The sequence below is a fragment of the Callithrix jacchus genome, chromosome 1 (assembly GCF_049354715.1).
Source record: "Callithrix jacchus isolate 240 chromosome 1, calJac240_pri, whole genome shotgun sequence".
NCBI lineage: Eukaryota > Metazoa > Chordata > Mammalia > Primates > Cebidae > Callithrix > Callithrix jacchus.
Window position 1 is genome coordinate 69,284,988 of NC_133502.1, and position 8,567 is coordinate 69,293,554.

Sequence of the window (8,567 nt, forward strand, 5' to 3'; positions counted from 1 at the left end):
CATATTTAATTTAGCAAAATATAACTTGTTTTTAAATTCATTTTGTTTCTGAAGTCTGTGTCAGCATTTGCGCCAATTTGCAACCCTGTACTCTGTCCCTGGGGCAAAAAAGCCTTTAGTGGATATTTGGGAACAGATCAAAGTAAATGGAAGGTAGGTACTGAATGGCTATCTTAATATTCAATCTTAAGTTTTCAAGTGTTTTTTTTTAAAGGCTGGACATACCACAGACATTATATTCCTACCCTGCTCAAGTTAGGGCTCCAGAGCTGAGACAAATCAGCAAGTTATATATATATCAACAAAAAACCCTACTTTCTAATTGTATTGAATAGTGGCAGGTATTCTGGGGCTTCATTTTTTTCTACTAAGGGCTAATTTATATTTTATTTCTAAATTAACATGACTTCTAAATTAACATAACAGAAAATACCACATATTACAGGTTGAGCATCTCTAATCTAAAAATATCACATATTTCAGGTTGAACATCCCTAATGTAAAAATTCAGAATGCAACAATGCGCATTTCCTTTTAATGTGACCTTTAAGCATCATGTGGGTACTCAAAATGTTTCAGATTTTGAAGCATTTCTGAATTTGGATTTTTGGATTAGGGATGTTCAACTTGTGTAATGAAATTTTGACTTGCCTCTTATTAACTATATGCTCATTGTGTAAGAGAAACAAAGAACCCTAACTTTTTAAATTATTTTATGTATTTCTTTTCAAAATTCAGCATTTCAGATCTTGACCTTAAATTCTAGACATGAGTGTTTAAAAATAGATATTCTGTTTTATACATTTATGTGAATATTCCCACAGCAAGATTGCTTTTTTAAGCATGCAAAACAGGTACTTGCAAGTGGAAATAAAAATGACCCTTTCTCCTAAGAGCCATTTTACTCTTGTGCAGACATGGGCCATTTGCAAACTCCACCAAGAGTTTGAATACTTTGCAAGTGAACTCATCATTGTGCATTGTTAACAAGCAGAAAATACTTGAGTGGATAAAAAAACACAACTTCTTTGTCTTAAAGTAGTTATAGTTCTGCATTCAGTGGTCATTCTCACATGGACCCCCTACTTTATTTAAGGATGAGTACTGAAATTCTAACAAATTAGAGGGTTCGCCCTTTAGTAACTAGATTACAGTTGTGTTTAGGCTTGAATTTTTATTATATTGGAAGAATGCTAGAACTGATTTAGGATTAGATCCTTTGAGAACTGACATTGCATGTACATCAGTGTTTCAAGTCTTCATAGGTACAAAGTCTATGCTAAGTTCTGAGCTCCTTTGTTACGAAAATGGTGATCTTTCACATCCACCAGGGACTTATGGCCTAATAGAAGAATTAGGTAAATGACTAACTACTTGGATGGAGAAGGTGAAAGGTAGAGGCACAAGTAACCTAAAAAGGAATCTGTTATGTACTTTTCTCCAAGTGACAGTAGATTTTACTGTCTTAATTATGTTGTATTTAGGGTATTTAATTTATGATTGAAATCAGGAAACCATGTAGAATTATGAAATCATAGGATTTAGAACTAGTCAGACTTTATAGGTCCTCTCTCACTCTTTTAAGATAAAAGGAAATAGAGTCTTCAAAAGCAGGATACTTAGAGGAAAAATCTTTTGATGGCTGTCTGTCTTGGTCAACATATAAAAGTTGTGGTTAGTGAATATATGTGAATAAGAATATTTCAAGATGAGTTATAAAATATAAGATTATAACTAGTGGCAGCTCCTCAGATAATAAATTTGAGATGATGTAGATATGATTCAGGTTATTCATACCAGATCTTTCTGAAAACTTACAGAGGTTTGATGCTGTTCAACAGCAAAAAAGAAGGCTGAATGCATTAGTCTGGAATTAGAGCCATGAAGAAGAGACCAGAAGAAAAATAAAAGATTATCTGAAATAGAACTATTTAGAAAAAGATCATGGAGTTAGAAGAAGCTTCTAATTTCCGATTTGTGGAAGGAGTTACAAAGAAAAAAAAATCATTTTCTTTACTGGAGTCAAGAGGAGATTAAGAATATTAAAGGTTTAGAAGAAAAAGGGACATTTTGTGAAGAATGCCTGAGATACGGGATTCTTGCCACTAGTCTAGGACTACCTGAAAGTAGGAAAGAGACTATTTTTAGAAAATAGAATTCTGAAGACCTTGTAAATAAAAACCTGGCAAGATTTTGAGCCAACTTAAAAGCATATTTCTGATTTAATCAGCCTTAGAACTTAAATAGCTTTAAATTTCTATTTGGTACTAGTATAGTTTATTCTGAAGAACAGCTTTGAATTTATTTTTCAATGTAACTTCTCTTTTTACAGGCATATGATGCTACCCATCTTGTGAAATCCTATCCAGGTTCTCAGCTGGACATACTAATTGATCAAGGAAAAGAAGACCAGTTTCTTTTAGACGGACAGTTACTCCCTGATAACTTCATAGCTGCCTGTACAGAAAAGAAAATCCCCGTTGTTTTTCGATTACAAGAGGCAAGTACTAGGAAACCTTAGCTTAATATCAATAATGTAACTATGAAGAATAAGGATTCCGTAGCATTTTCTTAACTTATTTTAGAATATAAAATGCTACTCTAGTAAGTTTTTAATTATATTGACACTTGAAAGCCTGCATATAAAATTAATTACATCTAACACTAAATTTGATAGAAATGGGAAAGGTTTTGGCAGTGAAAAATACTGTTTTCCATCAAACCAGTAAATAACAAGATGTTTGATGCTTGAATGATGATTAATCTTCAACATTAGCGGATACATCTTTCTTTACACATATACCTTTGCTACAGTAGAATAAAAAGGACAAACTTCTACCCCAATTACTCCTTATTTTATATGCATATTTTAGCCTCAGAAGTTAAGTATTATTTATTGCACATATGTGCTTTATGTTATTTGACTTACCTACTAAGCTATTCGTTGTGCTACTTGACATTTCTAGTTGTTTAAGAATAATTACTGAGTCCCAGTTGGCTTGCAAGTTGTTTTAACTAAAATCCTTTTGACTCTCCACTACTCACCTAACTCTGTAGTCATAATTAAAGAAATTTTGCTTTTATTTAAAAAAAATTATAAAGCTTCAGAATATAATTTAAAATATTTCCAAGTGAAAAAAATGAGCACTGAAAACTATAAATGATCATGATTTTTGAAAAATTTTTATTCATGTTTAAGGATAATATGTCAGGCACATTGATCTAAGATGTAATTATGTTGGTAAAAGCTCAATTAAATCTAGATCAATGTGTAATGTTGTACATTACAGTTTATAAAATACTTTCACAGCATTAACTCATTGTTAATTCTTACACCCACAAATGAGATGTCATTCCTTTCCTATCCTTCTGTTTTACAAATGAGGGGACGGGCTCAGAGAAGTAACCTACTTATCTAATATCACATAGCTAGTAAGTGGTGGAACCAAGATGGAAGCAAGGCCATTCGACTGCAAATACTGTCCTGTCATTTATCAAGCCATTCTCAGGCAGCAAGATGTGCTCCTGAGGAGCAAAGGAATGGAATTTGAGCTAGCACAAGGAGAAATTGTGCATAGCTTGCTGCCTGTCTAACTTATGCAGAAGATCTGAACAATTTTCCTGTTTGCAGGGGTATTTGCACATATATGGTGAGAAAATGTCAAAAACTAATATATTATATATACCTTGTTGTCTCTTAGTGTCCATCCTTGAGTAATAGAATTTTGTTTTAGATTTATTTGAACATTTACCATCACAATTAAATTGTAGGTCAACAACCAGTCTTGAGAAATCCAAATGCCGGTTTGGCTATAAATATAGTAGTACATTTAACTTCAGTAACTATAGCCATAAATGACGTACCAAACCATGTTTTTTCCAAATGACCTTAATTTCTTGGTACAACCCATGATGGATGGATGCCTCATCTGCTTCCCCAAAGACTGTGCCCAAAAATTCTGTTTCTACAATGTTTCTGCCTGCCAACAAAGTCTGAAAATCTCTCAAGTTTGTTATAAAAACAACAGCGTTAGAACATGGATGACATTCTTGGAGGAAAAAATAAGTCAACTTACTTGTTTCTAAAATGCCTGTATCTCAAGCAACTAGAACACATAGTTGGCTATACTTAATGAGAAGTCAAGACAAACCACTCAATTATTCTAATAAAGTAAGGAAGTATTCAAAGCACAAGAGTTATAATCTTGAGCTCAGGCACAACTTTCTATTCACTTTACTTCCAGCATGGTCAGGTTAAGAGTGAACTACACAGCTTGAAGCAGATTTCGTTTAGATATGTTTTAATTGAATCAACAACTGAATGACCATGCCTGAGTAGTGGCTCCCGAGTCTACCTTCAGATTTTCTTACCAGCTTTGACCCAAGATTCCCTTGGGTCAGAGAGTTCTATCACCTGCTTTATCATCTCACCTGCTTAATCATTTGATTATAAGCATGTTGTAACTGTATTTCTTTGTGGGATAAAAGCTGTGAAAAATAAGCTGAAAATAATAGGGGATATATATATATATATATATATATAAATAATCTGAGAGGGAAGAAAAATAATTACAATCATGCACATGATATACTCAACTTCATTCCTTTACCTCTTTTTAATGGTGTTAAATGCTCACAATTTATATTCTGGCGAATGTGAAAAAAAAAAAACAAATTAGAGGGAGGGGTTAGCGTGCATTGGGGATATTTATTTGCTTATTTATATATTTTTCTTTTTCTATTTTGGCTTCGGGGAATCTAAATTGAAAAAAATACTAGGTAGCAAACTTCTGATATCTAGCATACAGAGATCAAATCTTATTCTGAAAAAGAAGGGCTTATTAGTATGTCTTATCTTTACTTACTGGAGTTACACAGTAAGGAAAAAAACTTAGTGACCTAATACTCAAGAAGTTTCCAGAAACTGTATTCTCTTTTGTGGAATAGAAGGAGAGGCCGTACTACCTCCTTAAGCCTCAGGACCTTTTTGAAGATTGAGAGGCTATTACAGCCTCTGGATCTGCCTTTTAGAGAAGAGTAAGAACAGGGCAGACAATCCTGGAAATGTAGAGATCTCTATTCGTCTCTATATACCATGCTTATTTAGCATAGTTATCTAGCATAGAGGCTCTCAATACTTGTTAAATAAATGAGTACAATGCAAAGTCTTCCTTTTTAAACATATCCAAGCTTTTCTAATTGGGTCTGGAAAATATGCAAGAAAACACTGCCTGTGGAGCACTGCTTCCTTTTGAGTGAAAAGAATGAAAGAATGAAACGTGTTCATTTATTTTTATACTCCAGGAGTCAGAGTTTTGCTACCAAGAATTTTCCATTTAAAGTGTGAGGTAGAGGCGAAAAGCCCCCTTCAGGTATCACTAAACATAGGCATTTGCGTGACCTGCTTAACATGTCATACCAACTCGTTCATCAAAGAATTTAATTAAAGAAGCCATCTCCATTTAATAACATTGATAAACAGAATCCCTAGTTGGGGATGATACAGTTAGCTCGAATTGAGTAGCTTCAGCAGGATACCAATAGTTCAAATGTGTTCTATTGTGTTTTTGTTGATATTTTTAAAAATTCTTGGTCCCTCGTGGCAGGCATTTTCTTCTTTCTCATCTAGGTGAATCTTTACCATTATGGAACTTTTGGTCATTTGCTTTGGGTTTTAGATGTCTTATCTTGTCTTGCAATATACTCCTGGGTTTACCTTGAGACTTCTCTAATAATAATGATGGCTATTCATGTGTGTCTGATGGCTCTTAACATACAAGAAACTAAGGATAAAATGTGGCATACTCAGTCACATTGGGAGTTGGTCACACAAGTCTTTTGAGGTGTCTGTTTCCCTGCATCTGTACCCATTTTCTATCAAATCCATCTTTTGATCTGTGAAAAATGGCAGATAATAAATACTTTGGTACATTTTACAGGTTTTGTGGCCTTAACAATTCAAGAATTATATGGATGGAAAATGCTTTTCTTTACATTTCTTTCTTTATATAGGAAACTGTAATTTAGCTCTAAATTTAACTAGCCAGCTGGGACTTAGTCTAATCATTGAGAGATATGACATCAAGTAATTTTGAGGCTCAGCTTTAATCTTGACAACATTCCTGTGACATTCACTTCCATAATAGATGACAAATTGCTTTAAAAGGCATGTTACTTTGACCTTAACCCAGAACTTTTTATTAACTACTGTTCCCAAGATAAACATTTAATACCTCTCTGGAAGGGAAAGATTGAGAACATTTACTGATTCATCAAAACCTTGGGGCTTTGCCTTGTTTTCTGAAGCGTCAGTGATATTTTTATTAGCTCTATTTTTATTTCTTAGGTGCTTAGAAAAATTCTCATTTTTTCCCATCAGTGACCATTTACTAATCCAAAACTGAAAGAAAAAAAAAAATCTTTCTTAGACTTTTATTTCTTTTAGTTTATTCAACCTTGTATTTTACTTGTGGGTAGGGATAAATTATCTGGTGTTTGAAAGTTCTTAGAAAGTTCTTCCCACCTGGAGTGTAATTAGTTCAACCATTGTAGAAGATAATGTGGTGATTCCTCAGACCTAGAGGCAGAAATGCCATTTGACCCAGCAATCCTATTACTAGGTATATATTCAAAGGAATATAAATCATTCTATTATAAAGATACATGCACATGTATGTTCACTGCAGCACTGTTCACAATAGCAAAGACATGGAATCAACCTAAATGCCCATCAATGATAGACTGGGTAAAGAAAATGTGGCACATATGCACCATGGAATACTATACAGCCATAATAAGGAATGAGATCATATGCTTTGCAGGGTCACGGATGGAATTGGAAGCCATTATCCTCAGCAAACTAATGCCGGAATACAAAACCAAACACCACTTGCTCTCACTTATAAGCAGGAGCGGAATGATGAAAAAACCTGGATGTATAGGGGGTAACAACACACACTGGGGCCTGTCAAAAGGTGATGGGGGAGGGAGAGCATCAGGAAGAATAGCTAACAGATGCTGGACTTAATACCTGGGTGATGGGGGTGATCTGAGCAGCACACCATCATGGCACACGTTTACCTATGTAAACAGCATATCCTGCACATGTACCCCTGAACTTAAAAGTTGAAGAAAAGAGGGCCGGGCGCGGTGGCTCACGCCTGTAATCCCAACACTTTGGGAGGCCGAGGCAGGTGGATCACGAGGTCAAGAGATCGAGACCATCCTGGTTAACATGATGAAACCCCGTCTCTACTAAAAATACAAAAAATTAGCTGGGCATGGTGGCACGTGCCTGTAATCCCAGCTACTCAGGAGGCTGAGGCAGGAGAATTGCCTGAACCCAGGAGGCGGAGGTTGCGGTGAGCCAAGATCGCGCCATTGCGCTCCAGCCTGGGTAACAAGAGCGAAACTTCGTCTCAAAAAAAAAAAGTTGAAGAAAATAAAAAGGAAGAAATTTTTTACCACCTTAATACCTTATTTTTTTTTTCTTTCTTTTGGAAGACTATTTTTTATCTTGTACTCAGAAGAGGTGTCAAAGTCACCAGAAAGGGATTATTTCTCCATTTACCTACAACAATGGTTTTAATTGACTGGATAGATAGAAATATCTTTCAACTCAACTGCTTAGCACATCACATTTTTCTCTGTTTCATGGTAGTTTTTTAATGGTTTACTGACGTTTTACCTAATTTGATATATTGCTAAGGGATGTCAAGGTTTAATGAATCATTCTTTTCTCCTCAAATGAAGATATGATATACTTTTACTGTGTAGAAGGAATTCTTAACATGATTTATGATGGCTGTGTTTGACTTCCTAACAAGGATAGTGCATTTGGGCATTTTTGTGTTCTTTTTCTATATTGTTTTTGTACTTATTTTGTATTTTAATAGTCACTGTCTTATTGATGTGCTGCATTTATAAATTGAAATGCCCATGTTTCTAAGCTCTCTAAATCCTTATTCTTTTCATCTTGGTTGATATGACAATGTCTACTCTGCATATTTAATTAATGTGTTACTTCCTCTCTTTACATATTAATGGCAGCATTTAGAAGCTAGACTATGTTTAGAAGCTAGGCAGAATGTTTAGTTTTCCTTCATATTTTCTCTGCCCTTTTATGTACCATGAAAATGTTAAAGTACGACAACCTTGATTTTATTATAAACCTTCCTCATACTTCCTTAATTCTATAACTATTTGCAAATTAAATGACCTTAGAGATATATTTAATGTTTCTAATATTGATGTTTCTGAGTGGAAGATAAATGTCTTATCATCTCTTTATCCTGTCTTCTAGGGCTATGATCATAGCTACTACTTCATTGCAACCTTTATTACTGATCACATCAGACATCATGCCAAATACCTGAATGCGTGAAAACTCCAAATAAGAGAATCTCTTCAGGATTATAAAAGTTGTAAAATACAACTGTATTGCTGAGCAAAAAACATTTCAAAACATTGGCTTTTATAATGCTAAAAGGGCTTTATTCTACAGTTGAATCACAACTGAATAAAGATATAAAACCTACTTCTGATTTTAAAAGTTATTTCACAGATGT

The 8,567-nt window shown here is 34.3% G+C and overlaps 1 protein-coding gene across 8 annotated transcripts in view; it reads left to right on the forward strand.

Annotated features, from left to right (window-relative positions):
• The window catches only part of ESD (esterase D), a 27,327-nt gene extending 18,791 nt beyond the window's left edge, over positions 1-8,536 (forward strand). For all 8 annotated transcript variants that reach the window (XM_008992138.4, XM_035298329.3, XM_008992134.5 and 5 more), the window contains exons 8-10: positions 55-153; positions 2,333-2,500; positions 8,303-8,536. In XM_008992138.4, the coding sequence (XP_008990386.2) occupies positions 55-153; positions 2,333-2,500; positions 8,303-8,383 (348 nt within the window). In that variant the 3' untranslated portion in view covers positions 8,384-8,536. The remainder of the gene's footprint in view (positions 1-54; positions 154-2,332; positions 2,501-8,302) is intronic.
• Positions 8,537-8,567: the final 31 nt, after the last annotated feature.